At 35.1% G+C, this 19691-nt stretch overlaps 1 protein-coding gene across 7 annotated transcripts in view; it reads left to right on the plus strand.

Moving 5' to 3' along the window:
• Positions 1 to 1544: 1544 nt before the first annotated feature.
• Positions 1545 to 19691, plus strand: part of LOC139114793 (coiled-coil domain-containing protein AGAP005037-like) — a 77295-nt gene continuing 59148 nt past the window's right edge. For 4 of the 7 annotated variants that reach the window (XM_070676719.1, XM_070676725.1, XM_070676723.1 and 1 more), the window contains exons 1-5: positions 1545 to 1704; positions 2258 to 2570; positions 11145 to 11476; positions 13306 to 13453; positions 13944 to 14142. In XM_070676719.1, coding sequence (XP_070532820.1) covers positions 2330 to 2570; positions 11145 to 11476; positions 13306 to 13453; positions 13944 to 14142 — 920 coding nt within the window. In that variant the 5' untranslated portion in view covers positions 1545 to 1704; positions 2258 to 2329. Of the gene's footprint in view, positions 1705 to 1744; positions 2174 to 2257; positions 2571 to 11144; positions 11477 to 13305; positions 13454 to 13943; positions 14143 to 19691 lie in introns of those variants that run through there. The other 3 variants (XM_070676722.1, XM_070676721.1, XM_070676720.1) reach the window with 3 other exon arrangements.

Consider the following 19691-nt stretch of genomic DNA (forward strand, 5'->3'; position numbering starts at 1 on the left):
AACCGATGCTGGCATAAATATACATGTCGACAAATCAAATATCCTGCAAAACGCACTGTCACTAATTGCATATTCATTTTAAAGTTTCATTTGACTGAAGCATCCTGAGAAATATGCAAAGTAAATTTTAAGGCAACAGAACAAGTGGAATTTAGAAAATATTTGTTTGCAGTCAAAATTGTCAAAAATTGTAAGTTTACAGTTTAGAACCAAAGGGAACCTGGAAGTGAAATTTTCAAGTCATGGGGGGTTATTTATGAAAGAGTTTCAACTAACTATGACAAGCGCTTCCTTAAAAATTGTATTGCTCAAATTTTGTCATAATCGGGGAAAAAATGTGCATAATGAAGCAGTGCTTGCGAAATTTAAAGTTCTAAGATATGATACCGAACCACATGTGCTTATCAACAGTTTTTGCTCGAAGTATTCGTAAATTTTTATGATTTTGAATGCTGCAGCTGCGCAAAGGCCCGGTAATACTCTAAACCCCGTTTTCTTCTCATATATAATATGTAATGCACAGAGGTAAAGTATGCAATCGCGGTTATGGGGAAATTATAATCGGTGGCTGCCGCACTTCCACATGTGTGAAGCACACAGACATTGCTGCTTCAGAAAGTCAGATAAAGCTTTCATGTGTTTCACAGACTTTCCATCATTTTCAGACTTTTGTTTGTTCTCATGAATTATAGTGAAGGAAAACAATGATTGTTAATTGCGAGAGAATTTTGGAAATCTGTTAAAGTTTGATCAAAATATTTGTTGAAGCCCAGATTAAAGTATAGTTTGAATAAAAATAGGGAACATGTATTAGGGCTAGTATCAAATTGTTGCATTCGATAAGAAGGCAAAATTCATTGATATAGATTACGTCCACCTCCCATTACACACAAATTCTAAGTGTAGTGTTGATGTAAGACAATGAACACGATAGTAGTCACAGCTGGTTGGTAAAATTCACATTTAACTACATGACGTAATCAAATGGATAACTTAATCAATGAAATTTAGAGAAAACAAAACTAACCGTTTGCAGTTTCGAAAATTAAAAGTTTTTTAATTTATTTTTTTTTGCGTCATAAGGTTTCAAAAATTAAACACAGACTTGTTCTATCTGATAAAAATTAGGCCAATGTATGTTAATATCAGGCAATTCTTTCAAGTTTGCTATTCTATAGTTTAAAATAATCAAGGATACACTTGAGTGATGTATTTTCCTGTCTGCATGAATAATCAGAAATTGCACAACCAAAGTAAATGCAGCTTTCAGATTATTTTAATGAAGAAATAGGCCTAAATAATAAATATCTATCTGCTCTGACTTTGAAGCACGTCCCTTTTTCCTTGAAATTTGAAGTTTCTCGTCATAATGTAATATGTAACTTTGAGAGCGTTAGCTTGAGCGAAAAAATTTCTCCTCCACTTTATTTTAAAACTATTGACTGACCGTGACCATGATAGTCTGTCCGATCCCGGCGCATACAGTACGATTACGTCATTATTGGACGGAAACGGAATTCCCATCTGGTCACGTGATAGGACGCTGACCCTCTAGCACAGTCTATCCTTTCTTGTGTCAATCTTACCTGCCCGGCCCATCATGGCATCAGTCGATACGAGGGAGAGGAGCGAGAAACCACAGTTTGAACGATAATAGCCAACGGCAGAAAGCGTCTTTGATTGTTTGCTGGTCAATGGAAACGGGTAATTTTATTGTGAATGCGTTAGATGTATGAAAGACTTCGTATACCTTTCCGCGTGAATTATTTTTTGTCAGCGTTCGTTCATTAATGTGACCTCTTGTTAATTGCTCTCGCGTGGGAATGGAAAGAAGGCCAAACATCAGCGTCAAAACCAACTTCTCAGGGTTGTTCTGTCACTGTTCATGTGTTGTTATCACCAGGAGAAGGTGGGACTTATTCATCAGAAAGTCTCCACTGATCGCCTAATGTACGCTTCTGTTGTTGAATTTGGATTGTCTCTGCGCTGTGCGTGAATAAGTTGAATGCTAAACAGGTTGTATAGACGCTGCAGTCACAAGTTCAGGTGCCACAACTTAGATGAGTTTCCTAGCTGGTTGGCTCTCAACGTCGACTTAGAAACTAGGTGTGTTACCTTTGTACTGAACATTTCACCTCGTGTGAACCAATATGGCGACTAATTGAAATGCAAGGTGAGAGGAGAGTACAACAATTCAATCTTTGTTTGAGTAGGGATCGGACTGCACCTCATACTCGATCGTCTTGTTTACTTCCAGTCTTACCTTTATATAGTGTCGAGGGCGTAACGAAGGGTGTGTACAAGGAACGAAAAACAGCACTGTCGTGCAATGGATAAGCTTCTGAAGAAAAGTCATAAGAAATCTAAACAGAGTAAAACTTCCAAGTCGGGCGGTAAACAAGATACAGATGGCGTTACAGAGAAGAGGAAAAAGTCGGAAGAAAAAGGCAGTAAAGGGCGGAAAAGGAAAAGTGAGTTAGAAATTGTACACAATGTTCAGGAGAGCAGCCACGGACAGACAAGTAACGGTGAAGTGACAGCTGTCGACCATGACTCGTCTGTCAGGCAAGGTAAGCCAACATATCAACCCATATATTCGTGGAGGTAGCAGAGATATATAGTTAGATAAACGCTACTCGCCACTAGATTTCAAGGCCTCTGTTAGTCTCCAAAGTACATTCCCAAGAGCTGTGTTTGATATTTTAGTCTTATTCAAGTGTGAAGGGGTAATGTGCATATTTTCAATCATGAAATACATATGTCATTTAGTGCTCAATTTTTAATGTGAAAGAAAGCAGGCTACAGCTATCAGTACATGCAATGCAGTGTAGAATGCATCGTGGAGGAAGTCTTATTACATTTTAGTTACCTGAAACTTTTATTGTACATGGATATTTTGAAATGAGTCACTCTTCCTGTTTACAAAGAATCTGCATTTGTGTATTCAATAGGTTGTTCACACATATATGTTGATACCGATGAAGTCAAATTCGCTTGTTGTTCTTTTGTTGTAGTAAAATGACATATAACTGTCTATGGTCTAAGATAGTGAATGAAGAGAGTTTGTAAGGTTGACTGTAAAAAATTGTGAATGAAAATTCATAGTTGTAAATCTTCAACAATAAATAATATGGATATCACATAATGAAAGCTGTGTTGACACTATAAATTTTGTTATGACAATGGTGCAGGTGAAGACAGCCATAAAGAATATCTTTTCCTATCTTTGATGTAATTTGTACTTCTGTGAATAGGTCGTAAAAATCTGATCTTTTGTTATGAGAAACCGATACCATAAAACAGTAACCGAGTGCATACTTGTGTTGATTAAATAGAGTGTATCCTAGCTCTGTTGTAGTTACATCAAATAAAGCGAGAAATTTTAATAATGTCAGAGGTTTAATTGACATTCATGTTCTAGTTTTTGAATGCAAATATTAAATCACCTTTTTAAACAAATTTGTTCAAATGACTGGCAAGTTTGAACAACTTTATGGCAGGCAAAATGGGCATTTGGAAGGTTTATAAGTTGCAAGGAATGTGTAGATAGTTTGAAAGGGCAGATTTGCACAGGGCAGATTGTATATAGATTGTATCTGGTTGCAAGGAGGATGGTTTGGATTACATTGTCATCGGTATCTGTAGAAGACTAGAGCTTGGTTGTTATTGTAATAGAGCCACATACCTGATCCATTGTCTTTGGTATTCAGTTTAGTCCATCACCAAGCAAGTAGAGACTGCACACTTACTATCACAGAACTGGGTATTTTTGTTGAGACACTGCACATGGGTACTTTCAAGATACTCATTCAGACTTGCCATGGATGATATAATAACAATGCCTATGTATGTCAACTCTGCAGAATGCTGTTTGTCTGTAAACTCTTAATAAATAACAAAAGTTAAAACATACTTGAAGCAGAGTTTTGCAGTACAAGTAATATCTGATACAGGCATTAACTTTTGTTTCATATGATTATTTTAAGGCGTATATTTAGATACTTTGGAGCTGTGATTAGAAGTGTCATGTAGGTCATTACCCCACACTCATCATGACCTGAGTTCAATTAGTCTAGAACATTCTCAAGGTCACTGCCCTTAATGACCTCAACACCTTGATTCAATTAGTCATGTTTGGAATGTTCTGGAAAGTTGATTAGTTGTGTAAGAGAGATAATTTTAGAACAGTAATTAGCATGTCAATAAAAGTTCTAGATTGTTCTTATATGCCTTTATAAAAGGGACGTGCTCAGCTTCCAGTCAGACTTTTGGGATCGTGTCTCTTGTGTGTTACTAAACTCCAGCAGTAGTCATTCTCAAGACTTTCCAGACCTTCACTGCCAACGCTGGATTTACTCTGTGGACTTTGTGCAACTACAAGCCTGCAAGCCGAAGGACTGTTCATTCATCCGACTGACTGTTACAACTCTGAGACTGGAGCTTTGCCGTCCCAGCTGAGATAAGTAGTCTGTACACTTTTAAAGCTTGTACTCTATCCCTGACTTAGCAATTAGTTTTATTTTCGTAATAAATTTTGTTTAAACGTTAACTGCTGAGTTCACCCTTTTGTTCGTTTTCTCTGCACGTAACAAAATTGGGGGCTCGTCCGGGATCCGAATATTTTGAGCCGTTTGACAACATTTTGCCTGCCTTTTCAAAACTACTGTATACTGTGAACTCAGCAGTTAACGTTTAAACAAAATTTATTACGAAAATAAAACTAATTGCTAAGTCAGGGATAGAGTACAAGCTTTAAAAGTGTACAGACTACTTATCTCAGCTGGGACGGCAAAGCTCCAGTCTCAGAGTTGTAACAGTCAGTCGGATGAATGAACAGTCCTTCGGCTTGCAGGCTTGTAGTTGCACAAAGTCCACAGAGTAAATCCAGCGTTGGCAGTGAAGGTCTGGAAAGTCTTGAGAATGACTACTGCTGGAGTTTAGTAACACACAAGAGACACGATCCCAAAAGTCTGACTGGAAGCTGAGCACGTCCCTTTTATAAAGGCATATAAGAACAATCTAGAACTTTTATTGACATGCTAATTACTGTTCTAAAATTATCTCTCTTACACAACTAATCAACTTTCCAGAACATTCCAAACATGACTAATTGAATTCAAGGTTGTGAGGTCATTAAGGGCAGTGACCTTGAGAATGTTCTAGACTAATTGAACTCAGGTCATGATGAGTGTGGGGGTAAATGACCTACATGACAGAAGTAAAACATTGCACTTGATATTATGACTTGCTTGTAGTCTGACTGAGCTCTGATTGGCAGCAGATACGGTATACTGCTGCAATTACTTGCCTGAAATTCAAGCCAAGCAACGTGGTCCCGGCAGCATGAAATTTGTTTTGCGAAATTAAATTGTTACAAAATAATCAAAAAATGTTTTACAGCTGATGCATGTTGCAAAATGTCCCCAACAATAAACAGTTGTGGGACACAGCATCTCCGGGTTTAAAAATCCTGCTGCAACACTGCCAGTATGCAATTTAATTTATTTTTGTATTTTTGTAGAAGTGACCAAATCCTCATTTGGTTGATTGTCTTGAAACATTTTCCAAGATACTGATATCTCCAATGACCTGTAAAGACATTATGAAGAAATAATACCCAGAATTAGATTCTGTACTTTGTCTATTTGAACTAATGCCAAAATATGAACACAGGGGAATTTATCAAAATTATATACTGGTATACCACTTCTAAGTCTAGCAAGGTTAGCAAGATGCTTCCTTGAGTCAAATGCAATAGATAGCATGCCAGACGTCACAGTCATTCATGACTACAGCCAAGCTTGTTAGTTGATGTTAGTTGCGTCATTGATAAAACAATAGTTTGATTGGTCTTCTCAGTTTACAGAAATACTGGCTAACAATTCCATTCTAGGATTTTTGATCCATCTGTACATGAGTATTTCTTTATTAAACAATTTTAGTTGAGTTGCCTTTACTAAAATGAATGTATATTTCACATGTGCACTTCACTTCATATCGAATGTGCAATAAAAACTAATATGCATGGAATAGAATTAAACATGCATCAGAAAACGGTTCCGGTAGCATCACTATCAGTATTGTGCATGCTTTCCGTTTCTGTTTCCAAAATGGAAGATGATCAGATCAGGAACTGAAACTGCAGAGTTATTTCAAATTTATCGTAGTGTGTTAGTGGGTTTAATCAACTTTTGAGTGCCCATGTGTGTAACCTATTCAAGAATTAGATGTACCTACAGAAGATTACTTCCATTACCAACTGATTAAGGTAAAACTTCTTATCATAATTGTAACATTAAAGAAGAACATTTTCATCAAAGATTTCTGAAATGCAAGACTTCATTGTAGAACTGACTGCTTGTAAAGTGACTGACAAATCTGTATCTCTCTATTGAGGATGGTAGACGTATTAAAACAATTATGACATTGTTTCTTTTGAGGCCATTTTTGTAAAACTAGAAATCTTAAGACAATTGACTTCGCATTTTGAAGAAATTTTGGAAAAAAAATGAGGCAATCAACAAAATATACAAAAAATCCACAGAAGTATTGCAAAAATTGGTTGCATTCTAGACATGTTGCTATGGAGGCAACCATGGCGTTGCATGACCCGGCCATGACCAGTGTCTGTGTCTCTGTTGGACACTTCCTTATCATATTACAAATACAAGTGTTGAATAGATTTTTCATGTAAAAGACCATCAATAAAATATCATCACCAACCTTGTCGCAAGTCCACCTGTTGACTTGCCTCATATCCTTGGTCTAGTCTGCAGTCATGTTAGTCTTAACTCATTGAATTTTGACACCACGTGCTGCATTGCCAAACTGGCTCAAGTGCATTATTCTTGAACACAATATATGTACACCTGGCAGTGCGCAAAGATTTTAAACACAATATATGTACACCTGGCAGTGCGCAAAGATTTTAAACACAATATTTAACCATAGAACTAAAGTGTCAACGGGCCAACTGTTTAAAGTAAGGTAGAGGGATATTTTAACTTTGCAAGTATTTTTGTTGGATTCTGAGTATTGCATATCCACAGGACCACACATTTCCTGATGAAGCATTCAATTTGTCATGCATTGCAGCAAGTGCTGAGCTTTTGATTTGTATGGCTGAGGCTGTTCGCACAAAATGTATTTCATACATTTTCAGTTGCAGTACAGGTATTAAAACGATAAAATCTTCCATGAATATACAAATGAAGTGGAGACATCATTATACATGTTGTCTTGGACCATATGTGTTTGTAAGGTAATCAAAACTCCCATCAAATTGTTGTTACTGTAGCAATTTACATAATTACATAAAGAGTGATGCTGTTGTTGCACATTTTGGTGGTACCTCTGGCTATGTGTGCAGATGTATATAAAGACAAAAAACACATTACTGTCAATCTTTTATTTTCAGAAAAAAGTGAAACCAGTGATACAATATAAAGACTGCCATTCTTTGTAGAATCGTAATATTCTAATGTGTTCTTGAAAACAACAGGCCATGTTTAAAATGGCAGATTTCACAATTGATGCCGACATTCTCAGCAACATAATATTGTCACATGTTCTTCAATGTACAGTGAAATCTTGAAGCAGTACTTAATTTACAAACCTTTTAAAGTTAATAGCAACAAGAATTCAGAGCAAATGTTGCCTTTCCGGCCACCTTAAGTGAACATTAATCAACTGTGAAAATCATGAAATTGATTTTTTACAGACACACATACTTCCACAAAGGGAAGGACGGAATTTCAAGTATTTTTTCATTTCAGTGATTACTTAACAAATTACTAGTGTCTGAGAACCATGTAGTGTAGTCCGTCGCAGACAGTACACCCATTGTGACTCTGAATTCTGGTGTAAACATTTATGTTCTCTGTGGTCAATTCTTGTAGATGTCATGGTAGTGATACCAAGCAATAGTAGACTCTAGGGTCATTGTTGCTCTGTGTGAATGTCTATCAATACCATTGTCATTAAAGGCTGTATATAGATCAGTTCTAAATAGCTGTAAGCATTCCTAAGTTGATAATATAAACAGACAGTAGGATATTGTAAGGCCATATAACTCTGCTTAGTTCACCATGACGATAGAATGAACAGTCCCAAGTGATGCTTTGCTTTGAAGAAGTTACATGTATGCACAGGCATTGCACAGAATTTCCTAGGAATTATGTTATACTGTCCCCAATACTGGATGTAGGTGTATCAATCAGATAAATGCTGGTCTTGTCAAGCTTCTATATGTTTGTCTTCTTTTTTAAGATCTCTCTACAGAGCTGTGGAATTAAAAAAAAAAAAAAAAAAATCAAATAGGATAGAACTTACAAGAACTTAAAAGGCTGTCCACAGAGGATAATATGTACATGTAATCTTCACATATAATGCCATCAAAGTTTACTTACATTGTATAAGCTGTTCATTGTCAGTTTTGTTTGTCGGTTGATAAATGTCAAGTCACTTCAAAAAGTGGAATCTGGTTGTGAACACTTACAAAACAAAATTGATGATTTTGATACACTTTTGATACAGTTTTGACCACAAATAGTTTTACCACTAATTCAAAATTCAAAATTACACACCAAAAATTAAATGTTTTTGAATGTTTTTGATATGAATTGTTTTCTTGAATTATCAAGCAATGAAAATCATCCATAATCATAAACAACATTATTGGTGTATTTTTAGAAGTTTGTAAACACTATTGCATGTACCGAGTAAACAGTAATTAAATGTTTAAATAATTGATACCAAGAGATATAGTGTACAGTACTTTTTTTAAAATTTTTATTTACTTTGAAGAAAAAAAACGCACAAAACGACAACAAAACAATACATTACACAGAAATCACAGGTGTACGAGGTAAAAAAGGTTACATTACTAGGGTCACAGCTTACATTACTAGTGTACAGTACTTTATATGGAACACCATGAACAGCACATAAATTCAATGTCTTGGGAGTTGATATGTGGGCAATGTCAGATGTTATTGTTACTATGTCAAGGGTATGGCAAAACCTATGGTAGTGTAACTCTGTGACCATATTTTTATAATGCTCATATCAAATACTAAGCTTGCCCATAGTATTAGCCTGGCTTTATATTTGAAGTTGATTACTGTGAACCAAAGATGCATTGTACAAGTTATGTCATTCTTACACATGGTTCACAATAGACATTTCAACAAACGATAAATTTTATTTCCATGTTTTTGGTGCATGCAAAGTATGTGTGTGTAACCAAACAGTTGACTATGTAGTGGAACTGACCATGGTCTGACCTTCAAATGACCTTGATTAGCTTTCCCTTCCAACTTTTTTATTGTTATTGTGTACTTTGTTGATTCCATTGATAATAACCAGGAAGATATGACATTTTCCACTTAATAAATTAAATTGTGTTTATACATGCTGGGAACACAACGCAATTGCTATCTTCATACTGCACAATACCTTACACCATTTTCACGTCATTCAAATTTCACTGTAGAACTGTGGCTGCATAAAAATCAACGATAACAATGCAATGTACAGTGTAATGGTGGTTTTATTCATGTATTATAACTGATTAAGATTTGATATTATTTATAATAACTCTGTAGTGAAAAATACCATTACTGAATAAAATATGGGAGAATATGAAAGATATTTAAACTTTCATATTTCCTTATATGAAATTTTAATTTCCAGTTGTGGCACTAGTGTTGAGAAGATTTTACTTTAGAAAGAAGTGATGCTAGAATATTTATGTTGAAAATTTGAAACATCTGGAGATTCCATAGAAGGTAGTCTTTCCTACTAACCAACAAGTATTGATCTAACAGTAACTGGCCAAATATTGAATAACATTTCAGCTTTTTAGCTATGCTACCTACAATTTAAAACTCATTACATGGGTGACATATAGATGTAATAAATTGTCTATCAGCTATATGGTATTCAGAATGTTTTCATACAAACAGTTGGTCCAGTTGCTTTGATATTTGGTAAAAGTAGTCAAATGGATGCCTTGGTTCAGATTTGTTAAATGGGCATAAACTTTGCACGCATGTCAATATATATATATATATATATATATATATATATATATATATATATATATATATATATATATATATATATATATATATATATATATATATATACATACATACACACAGTAAAACCTGTCTAAAGCAGACCATACATATATATATATATATATATATATATATATATATATATATATATATATATATATGTATATATACCGATATATATATATATATATATATATGTATATATACCGATATATATATATATATATATATATATATATATATATATATATATATATATATATATATATATATATATATATATATATATATATATATATATAATATATATATATATATATATATATATATATATATATATATATATATATATATATATATATATATAATACACACATTTAAGAGTCTATCTTTAATATTATGCACACATAAATGTAAAAGAAGGGTTACTATAGCTAAAGTGTAGAGATGATGCACTGATACAAATATTTACATATTTAATGTCAGGGTGACTGGTCACTTTTGTGCACCAGTTGTTCAGGAATTAAGTTGCAATTTCATACCATGAAAAGCAGCTTTCTTTTACATACACAGTAATTTCATTTGGACTTATAGTGACAATTGTGAAATGTAAACTGATACATGGAAGAAAATTTAATGCAGTAACCGGGTGGAAAGGAAATCCATCTACAGATATTCTAGTAATCCAAGGCGAGCAACCCCAAATTCCAGACATACTGATATAAGGTCAATCAGTGTGTTGTTGTAGTGAGGCCCTCGTAGTATGCTTTGCTTCAATCACTGAGTCCACAACACAAGTCTTGTTTTATGGTAAAGTTTCTTCAATTTATATCACTTATCTTGTGTGAAAAATTTGATATTTTTTGTAAATAGAAACTTGACTGAGAGTATCTTCATCTGAAGACGACGAGTATCATGATTTGGTATCTTTAATACTGATCATCATTGACTGGTATTCTGTCAGTGATCAATATTGTTTTCTTATGGCTGCAGGATTATTGCATGCTCATCATTACAGCTCATCATTATTTCCTCAAATAAATTCTTTCCATTTAATTTTAGATCTGAAAAGCTCGGTGAAAGCTGAAAGCAATGTAACAGAGAGTGGTACTGGGAAGACAGGGCCTGATGGTTTGATTGAGGTGCCTTCAAGTTCAGAAAAAGTGAATGTCAAACCAAGCAGTGTGCTGGCAAAGGGCATTATAGATATCAGTGTCGGTAGCAAATATAGCTCACCGATTGCTGATAATATTTCAGAAACCAGCAGTGTTAGTATCTCCGCTACAAGTCAGCCTCCACTTTCAGCCAGTGAATTCAACCGTCGTCATACTATTGCTGCTGGGGATCTTCTACAAGAAACTATTAGTTATCAAGGACAAAGCAGAGACAAACAGGTAATGGAAATAATGTTATATTTCAATTCAAAATCAATATTGTAGAGGGAAATTTAATGCTTCAATGATTTTCCTGATAAATCGTTGCTAAATTGGTTTTAATGATTTGATAATGGATCATATAACAATGAGCACCGAGTATCATAAAGATTTCATGAATTTTATGGAAAAGTATAAAGTAAGATTTGAAATTATTGAATGAAAAATCATTTTTACAGGCCACTTTAACTGAGATAATTTTGTGATTTTATAAGAGATATGTATTTATAGGAAGATGACTTTAAAGCATGCTTATCTTTATATGGAAAGTTGAAAGTTGAATTTTGTTTGATACGAGATACTACTCATATTGTTTGACATTTTGAAAGATCCTGAATGAATAGGTGACCATGCATATGTTTGACCCCGGTTTTAGACGCGAAAAATGAAACCATTGCAAAAATGAATTAATGGTCATGAGACGCCTTATTCAGAGTTGGTAAAATGACAGTGTACTCTAACATATTATGACTGAAAAACTTTCATAATTGATTTAAAAGTCACTCAAGATCATCTTACTTGGACAATCAAATATTCTCATTATGAAGTAAATGGTATAATATTACGCAGATTTTTAAGACTAAGTTTATCATTTATGGTCAAACATCTTCTGTGATATCAATGGGATATTTCATTCAAAGATGAGACAAGGACATGCTTTATTGCTATGGTTTGTAGATTCCTGCAGCTGATGGTGTATACTTTGTGTTGAAATCAAAATGAAACAGATGAAAATAAAACTTTTAAGAAGAGTGAAAAGTAAATTTGAGAAAGTGAAGGCCGAGATATCCATTTTATAGAACTGATATACCAATAATCATCACATGATGATTTCTCAAATTGATTATTGATATAACGATAACAATACAGTTAGAATTTCAAATATAATACTCTTACTTTGCCAGCAACTTTATTTGTGAGAGGCAAGGATATTCACCTTAGTTAAGATTGAACAGAATTAGCAGCATTGTGTTTTTAAGAATATTTTTACCATTTTTACTTGGAAATTTTTTTCCGGAAATATATGCTTTAATATGGCTTTCATATTTCATGTGCAGGTTGGTCCTAGAGTATTTCCAATATGCTTATCCTGAATTATGACAAACTGCCATAGTTTGAATATGTGCTAAAATGATCTTCAAACTTAATCTTCTTAAAGAACTATATGATGTTCTGTTCAAAATACTGACTTAGTTAAAAGCTGAATGGTTCTGATACAAAGACAGGTCATACCTATATTTGACTGCTATCTAAATGGGAGCCCAGTGTCACTGACTATATTTTTCACAATGTTTGAACTCCCTCCCTCCCCACCACAAGAGCAACACTTTTATGCTGTAGTTGCCATCATTATTGATGCCTCTCACAGTGATAGAGCACCTCATTGAACACTAAATTAGCGTGTTACTTGATCATGTTTTGTGTTGCTGAACAGTTTTGACTGTAGCTAAATAACACGGAATTTGTTTGCTTTGTCTGAAGTCTGACTTTTAGCAAAATAATTCTGATGGGAACACTGTCAAGGATGCTATAAACCCAAATGATTGAATGAATGCACCAGAAATGGATAAGCAAATCTCAAAGCCTGCATCTGGATTAACTTGTGCTTCAAAGAACCATTGGATCTCTACAATTGTCTCCTAATTTAATTTCTGATGGCAAAACTTTGCCTCAAAAAAAGACAAATTATGATAAAAATCTGTGCTTTCAAATTGGAACACACTTCATCAACACAGACTGAATCTGATGAAATGTGATCATATTATCATCTGTGCTATTTTTATCAACAGCAGGAAACACGACATTTCAGTATGGATGATGCAGACATGGTACGAGAGCCTCAAGTACAAAGTAATGAATTTAATCGTGGTAGTAAATACCGATCAAGTCTACCAGTGGTGAGACCAGCAGTTAACATGTCCAAGGCTAGGCCTCTAGGTAAAGTCTATCACATATAAAACCAAACTTATCAATCATAAAATATGTTGCTGCAAGATTACATAAACTTTTTAAAACCGTCTAATTTATGGTGGATTTGGACCAAAATTGTCAGCCATAAAGGGAATATTGTAAATCTGATAGCTTTGTCAGCCAAAAAGGTCACATGCATGCCAATTAAATGCAGGGGTGGTTTGCATAATGTCGTTAAAAAACAATCTCAAAGAATCAGCCATTCAATGAACTCTAAACCTGTCTCTGTTTCTCTCCCCGTCTCTGTTTCACGCTGTCTGTGTTTCCGTCTCTCTTTCACTATCTCTCTCTTTTTCTCTCTCCCTGTCTCTCTTTCTTTTCCTGTCTCTCTCTGCCTCTGTTCCACTCTCTGTCTCCTTTTCACTTTCTGTCTCTGTTTCATCCTCTGTCTTTGTACTTTCTCTGTTTCACTCTTTCTGTTTCACACTCTGTCTCTGTCCTTCTGTCTGTCTCTCAGGTTTGATTTATTTACAATACTTAAACCAGACAAAACGAGCCTGGATGCCGAATGAAATCACAGGAATTGACACAATACGTGCTTTGTTTGTCCGAGCTTTTCCAAAACACCTTTCTATGTACATGATGACGCAAGCTGACAAGAAGATTTATATCAGAGATCAATTGACAGAAATCTTTTATGAGTTGGAAGATGTAAGGTGAGTAAAAATGTGTAATTCTCAGCATTATCCATGAACTACAAAGAATTGAATTTAATTGAATTTTATTTCAATAACTTAGGCCACCAGCCTATCGTTACAAAGTCTTACATAAATCATTTCCTTGAAGTCAAAGGCTTACAGTGGTTTTTACACGTGTCATGCAAAAGTGTACAAGAAATTCAAAATTGATGTATTGGTTCGATACAATAAAATACTGCAATTACAATATTTGTTTCCTTATTTTCTTTATGCTTTTCACAATGAATTTGCTAGAGAGAGTAAGGTCTTTTTGTTTTGGTTCTTCATTAGTGTACTAAATTTAAAGTATGAGATATCCTGTAAAAAGTAATCATGTTAATATTTTTGTCTTAAAGTGTGGTTAAATGCACATTCCGGTATGAAGTGATACTCATTGTCTATCCTATTTTTATTACAGAATTTACATAGTCTTAGGCCCCTATCAATTTTATTTTCACGGCCTCTTACCATTTCTAAATTAGTTTCTGTTGAACATCTGATTCGAGCAATTGCAAATACAAGGTATCTTTCTGGTAAAAGATCAATATACCTTTCTGGTTCGAGAGTAGATTTAAAGTCAACATAATTATACAGAGTTTTGTCATTCAAGACATTCGTATACCATTCTTGGTTTGAGGTTTCAATAACTCTCATCATAAAAATTGACAAAAAGTAGTCTGGATCTCCTATTTCTTGAGACAACCAAGCAATTTAAAACCATGGTTTTGTAACAAAACTCGAATATGTGTTGCCCAAGTTGTTTTACCATTTTGATCTAATTTATACAACATATTAAATGCTCTGCGGGGAAGTCTGTGGTTTTCCATATATATTATCTTTAACCAATATTTTATCATTTCTTTATACACTGAACATATACTAGATTTCGTCCACACTCCCCAAGTACAGCACAGTTTGATGTACTAGATCGTACCCCCCAGGAATTTCTTACAGAATTTCAGAACTCGTTCAATATTGACATAATGTTTAAAACCTCAAATCTCTGCAGCATAGGTAAGAATTGGGGTAACCATGGTGTCAAAAAGCTTGAAGTACAATGAAAGACTTAAATTATTGAATTTACTACAAAATTTACGTACAATACCCATATTTTTGCTGGCTTGCTGTGTTAACGTATTCACTGTTTTTCCCTAGGTGCCACTGCACGAAAATAGTAATCCTAGATATTTGTAAAAACTGACACACACAATCCTTTTCCCCTCATAATACCATCTTTCAGACCTTGCCAAAGCACCCCCTGATTTAAAAACAATAATCTTTGTCTTATTCATATTTACTTTCAATTTCCAATCATTACAGTACTGCTGTAATATATTAATGAGTCTTTGTAAAGCATACGCTGTATTTGAGAACATGATTACATCATCGGCGAATAGAAGCAAAACAAAGATCACACATATCATTAAAGTTGCAATATGGATCAAAATTGTCGATTTTTTTTCGTAAAACTAAAGCAAATCGACCATACTACGTTGAAGTACTCTTCTTAGCTAAGCCTCTTACCAATCCTGACACACAAATACGTTCATTTTGATACGTTGCGGCCGCCTAGAAAAACTGTTTTGTAAACAAACTTCAAAACAAAAACATTGGCGTTTCTGCTGTGCACGTGACAAGTACCACCAAGAGTGATGACGTCTCATAGAGTGCACGTTGGAGGGACGATGTTGACACGATGACAGAACTGGACATACATAAAGTAATTTATTGTAAATTTTGCGTTTGCCTAACTTTGGTGGCATCACAGTCTTTCAGAAATATAAGTATATCGATATGATAAAGTGCAGCTCGACAAAAGATCGGTGATTGATTTTTCTCACCGATATACATGTATGTCAGTGCCGCGCCGTATGCACCTACTGTGAACGTTCGATCGATCGAGCATCCAGACCACGTACACCGATCTGGTTGTGTTCACCGCGTACCTGACAGGGTTTCCGCAATCCTCTCCCCGTTGTATGTTGTACATTTTTCATGTTAAAAGGCGAGGTACTGGACGTATCTGCACACTATATTTATTTGAAAGCTTTGCCCACTTCAGCATACGGTATCATCCGCCACTGCAGAAGTTCGGCAGCTGTCTTGCCCCTCAGACTGGTCTTGCATGGCCATGTCAGCGCGTCGATCGACGCGTCGTAAATGAGACCATGCCATTAATGATGGAGACTGCAGTTTTTCTTTGTTTCCGAAAAATGCGTATTTGACCTGAAGGATATAGATTATCAATGAATGCTAACAGATCTAAGTTATTTCCTTGGTGTTTTCGCGAGAAACTGTAGACACAGTCTGCCTCCTCGACGTGGTGCAGTAGTCGCGTGTCACTCTTTTTATTGGTTCCATCTTTCGATCTGACAAAACAATGTTAACAAAGTTTATTTTGCCGACATTTTTGGCTAATTTCTTCCATTTTTACCAGGCTGAATCAGTAAGCAGAGACCCAGGGCGCGGGCAGAGACCTGACCGCTTTCCCGTTGGAAGGCTAGGCACGTTGACACGATGTTGCAATTTCGCAAACCGTTACCAGGCACCAAATGCGCATGCGTATATATTCAAATAGAAAAAATGACGTTTCAAATTCTGTGCTTTACTCTCGCAATCAGTACGTACCAAAACAGCAATTTATTCGGTAATTAAATCAATTTACTCAAATTAGAGCCATCCCCGTGTTCCTGTTAATGGTCGAATCTGCAAATGAAATTGTCATGGATTTTTATATAGGGGGGCCTAAAGTTAAATCTTCGAAATATAAAGGTCAATTCTGATCCATATTGCAACTTTAATGTTGAACTCCAGAATACCCAGAATCCATACCATTGATTGTAATTCATTCATGAATTGTACAAAAAGTAGACGGCTGAGCATACAACCCTGCCTTACTCAATGTTACAGGAGAAAAAACTAGACATCTTATTATCAATCTTTACACATGATTTAAAATCTGCATATATGTTACAAAGCATATTCAACATTTTGAGCCCAACACCTGACATTGAAAGCTTATGAAATCGATTTTGTGATACACATTATCAAAGGCCTTTTTGAAATCGACAAAAAGACATGAGTAATATGGTAACCTTGTTCTTGACAGATGTTTCTGAATTAAAGCATGTAAAACAAAAAGGTTATCTGTAGTGCTATAATGACGTTGAAAACCAGCTCGCTATTCTGGAATCTTATTTGATAACTCAGTCCAGTTATATAGTCTTCTATTGAGAATACCTGTAAATATTTTACTAAAACCACTGTGTAGAGTAATACTCGTGTAGTTGTTTGGGTTGTCTACATCACCTTTTTCATAAATTGGAAGTATTATACCTTTCGCCAACCCAAAGGAAACACCCCTGTGTCATAAATCTTATTGAAAATTTTGTTCAATACAGGGAGTAGGTCAGACTCGGCTGCTTTGAAAAATTCCCCAATATCAAATCAAGCAGCTTTCTTATTTTTCAGGTTCCTGATACTGTTTATTATCTCACTATCTGTAATCTCACTATTTAAAATGTCATCACCCAGGGAATCTGACGAGCTGTAGACGTCATTATTTCTCGGTATATCCATATCACAAGCCAGTTCCCTATCCCATTCTGTACTCAACAAACCTGAAAAATAATCCTCCCATTGAACCATCTCTATATCATTTTTACATCACCTTCGTAAGTAAACTTTTTGATGGATTTCCACACGGAATTCAAACTATTTTCAGCATGAAGTTTCACATTCTGTTTGTCCATAAAACTTCTATACTTTTCTTTACAAAGCTTTGAATACTCAATTCTCACTTGGTGGTATTGATCATAATCAGCTGGGCTCTCTGAAGCTCTGCATTTATTCAACCAATAGAAGTTGAGTTTTCTTCTGTCAGCACACTCATTGCCATACCACTGGTCATCTGTGCGTCTACGTGGCTTAGAAAGTTTTGGCTGTTCAAACATGTTACATTCTTCCCCCCCCCCCACTGCCTCTTCAAGAACAGCTGTCAAATTATCGACCGCCTTATTTAAGTCTTCATTAACCAATGACAGAACACTTTGAATTTGATCCTTGCAATATTCTTTTGCAAAGAAATTTTTAAAAGCCACTCGTTCTTCCGACTTCCACCTGTATCTTCCAGTATTACCTGGCAGTCTTGACTCAGACTGCACATGTGACTGTAGAAAATTACATTTCAATTTACATATCAATGGAAAATGGTCAGAGCCAACCATTGTTGGGATTTCAAAATGAGTGATATACTGATATAAATTTGTTGAAACACAGCAATAGTCAACTATACTTCTTTTTTTGTTTGCAATACAGGTAAAATTTCCGCACTTGTCCCCAGGAACTCTTCCATTAAAAAATGAAGAGATAGTGTACAACACAAGGATAACAAACTTAAACCAAAATTATTTACTGTGTTGTCCTTTGATTGTTGTGGAATTGAGAAATCATCCGACCCCTAATAATTTTCTGAAAATTCAGAAAGGAAGTGAATATCGTCATCTGCAGTATAATCATGTAGTTTTAGTTTGCATTTCTCAGAGGTATTTGGCAGTTGAACTTCCATCAGAGTCAATCAGTTTCCAGGACTACTTGTAGTCACGCCTGCCTTGAATTGATTTGATGAATTAGTGTCCCTAACCTCTTTTAGTTTAGTAATAGCTACCAACTTGAATTCCTCTCAGTTTGGCGAACTACCATCCCTAAACCTCTGACTTTGGTAAACTTCCATCTCCAAACCCTCAGAGTTTTGCCAGCTGCAAATTTAACCCCTTTGACTTTGACAAACTCCCGTCCATAAAGGTTAGGAATGGTAGGTTGCCAAACTCTGTAAACTTGCACCAAACTTGGTAAACAGCCATCTGTAACGGTTAGTGAGGATAGTTTACCAATCTTGGTAAATTACCTTCCATAATGTTTAGTTATGGTAATTTGCCACACACAATGGGGTTAGAGTTGGTAGCACCTCTAGAAGTTTAGTGATCTACCGTCCTTGACCCCTCTGTGCTATTTATACAACTTTTGTTAAGTAACTAAAGGATGGAGTCATAGATGATGAATATGCTGAATCATGGCATTGCAAGAAAAGCTGCTATTTGGGTTTCTTGAAGTTGAACCAGACATGCAGTAAGCTCAGCTATTGTAATGTGAACAGAAATCTGATTACAACGGCACTTAAGCTATATAGTGATTCAATAAGGAGGTGCAAATTTCCGGCATTCAATTCAGTCAAGGAGTTAAAGCATGAGATGTATTCGCGATTTTTTGATAATCATATATATCATTTGGCATCTATGGAAGTCATGCATTTGTGCTCTATTTCTGGTCAAGTTTGGAACACGTTGCCCTTGACAATATTTTTGTGGTATTTATTTCAATATACAGAAACATGTCTTCTGATTTCTTTAAATTTTTTTCAACTCACAGTTGATATTATATCAAAACACCAACAGTTTGTTATTTTCTAAATGTACTTTTTGGGTAGTTCTTTGCTCAAAGGTAATGTTACAACGTATTTATCGGAGTAC

The sequence above is a fragment of the Ptychodera flava genome, chromosome 16, assembly GCF_041260155.1.
Source record: "Ptychodera flava strain L36383 chromosome 16, AS_Pfla_20210202, whole genome shotgun sequence".
NCBI classification, from domain to species: Eukaryota; Metazoa; Hemichordata; class Enteropneusta; family Ptychoderidae; genus Ptychodera; species Ptychodera flava.